Source organism: Olea europaea, unplaced genomic scaffold, assembly GCF_002742605.1.
Source record: "Olea europaea var. sylvestris unplaced genomic scaffold, O_europaea_v1 scaffold21707, whole genome shotgun sequence".
Lineage (NCBI taxonomy): Eukaryota > Viridiplantae > Streptophyta > Magnoliopsida > Lamiales > Oleaceae > Olea > Olea europaea.
Genome location: NW_019239702.1, coordinates 1 through 1,816, shown reverse-complemented (window position 1 = coordinate 1,816; position 1,816 = coordinate 1). Strand labels below are relative to the sequence as shown.

The 1,816-nt window shown below is 36.3% G+C and overlaps 1 protein-coding gene across 2 annotated transcripts; it reads right to left on the bottom strand.

The window, feature by feature from the left end:
- Positions 1–89: 89 nt before the first annotated feature.
- LOC111380576 lies at positions 90–1,802 on the bottom strand. 2 transcript variants are annotated; one of them, XM_023004180.1, is made up of 5 exons: positions 1,572–1,802; positions 771–1,100; positions 582–683; positions 345–475; positions 152–249 (listed from the first exon to the last, which is right to left on the bottom strand). In XM_023004180.1, exons 1-5 carry the CDS (start codon positions 1,743–1,745, stop codon positions 213–215), a joined length of 774 nt encoding a protein of 257 aa, XP_022859948.1. In that variant the 5' UTR covers positions 1,746–1,802; the 3' UTR covers positions 152–212. The 2 variants fall into 2 exon arrangements, with proteins under 2 accessions (XP_022859947.1, XP_022859948.1); XM_023004179.1 differs by having other exon boundaries at positions 90–475.
- Positions 1,803–1,816: the final 14 nt, after the last annotated feature.

Sequence of the window (1,816 nt, the reverse complement as noted above, 5' to 3'; positions counted from 1 at the left end):
GCATTCTCAATTAATCTACTATTCAAAATGCATTATTTCCCCCAAAATGAGGATCAAACAAGGGCCTAATAGAAATCATTTTTTCTAAATAGCACCCCCATAGAAAACCATATGCAATTGTACAAGTTACAAAAACATATCATTTAAACTCAGCGATAAAAAGAAACACACTATCACCTGAAGTTCCCAACAATTTGTGCCTGATACACGTCTCAACACCCAATTCCAGGAGCAACATGAGAACCAAGGCTGCAGACAAGTGTGCAGAAACGTGAAGAATCCCAATCATTAGTTTCCTCTTTCGAGACACTTTTGAAGGTACGAAAGTGTAAGCGGTAACTAACAGTAAGAAAGCACCAGCACAGGATACATATGATTGCCCCAGCATATAAAGGAAAGCATCCCATACTGTGCTGAAGAAGTTCTTTAAGTGACCCAAAAATGTATCATCCTGTAAGATGTGATCTAGCTTACACTAGAAGAAGAGGGAAACAAATTAGTAATTTGTTTGCAAACTTTCAGATCTTGGTGCTTGATCAATCATGAATTATGTGTGCCAAAAATCAGGGAAAATGTTTTACCTGCGGAAACATTGAAAAGGCCAATACAAAATATATAATACCACCAATAAAATCAAACCGCCAATTTTTCTTTCGGAACTTCAATATATTTCCTAAAGCAATCTGCATCAAAATTGCCACAAAATAGTATCAAATACAGTAGAAAAGAATAACATATGACGGAGAGATATAAAAGTTCAGTTTACATACCCTGCTTGAGTCTTCAAAAGACGGATAAGCCTTGCTTTCATAGGATGTCCCATATAAATTGTTAAAGTTACTAAACACATGAGTAGGGTGCAAAAAAGCCCCTCCACAACCATTAACAAGCAAATGTTGCACATATACTGGCTTGTCTGATGGAGTATACGAATGACGCATGTAATGATGCAAGTCCCCAGCCACTCGAAGTTTACACCTCCCTCTTAAATGGTCACGTATCAGGTGTGAGACATTCTTACCAGTCACATCATCCCAGTACCAATCAAGAAGCCAATTAGGTTCATGGGTCATAATGATCACAGAATCATGTTCCCCAACCTGAGATAACAGATGAAACACTTCATACAGGATTATCTAAAAAGAATAAGGATAAGAGCAGTGGAAGAGACAAAAAGTAAAACAAAAGAGAAGGGAATACAGAAGATGAAAACTGCATAAATTTAAATCACTTATGGAAACAACATTGGTTGCAGAGATGACAAAGACTTAACACATCGGGACCATAATTTTTCTTTTAGTAGAAACAAGCATTAGTTTAAAAGAAAATTAAGGTGCTTAGAAGTCCATTATGTTTCTTATAGTAATTGTTTCTTCTTTTGCTCAACAGTTAAATAGGATTACAGGAGTATAATCGAATAATGATTGGAAAAAATCTGAACGAAGAAATCCAGCTGTTCGCATTTATATGAGAATCTATGATGCAAAACTAAAACTAAACATTCTTCCAGATTTTTTGACATGCTAACAACTGCAATTTGACAACCTAAACCTTGATGGTAGAAATGATACCTTTTCTTTTATCAGTTCTGAAAAGAACTTGAATTGGTATACATCAATGTCGCAATGCAGAGCATGGTCAAGACCAAACACCCACCACCCTTTAGGAAGCTGAAGGGCAAAATAGCTTTTCTTCTGAGGCATAAACCATCCACCTAACCAGCTTTTGTGACAAATGTACCTCATGAATGTCTGAAGCCCATCAAACCAATCTGTAAAGCAGCAAAGATCAATTGGAATGCCAAAAAAGTAACATG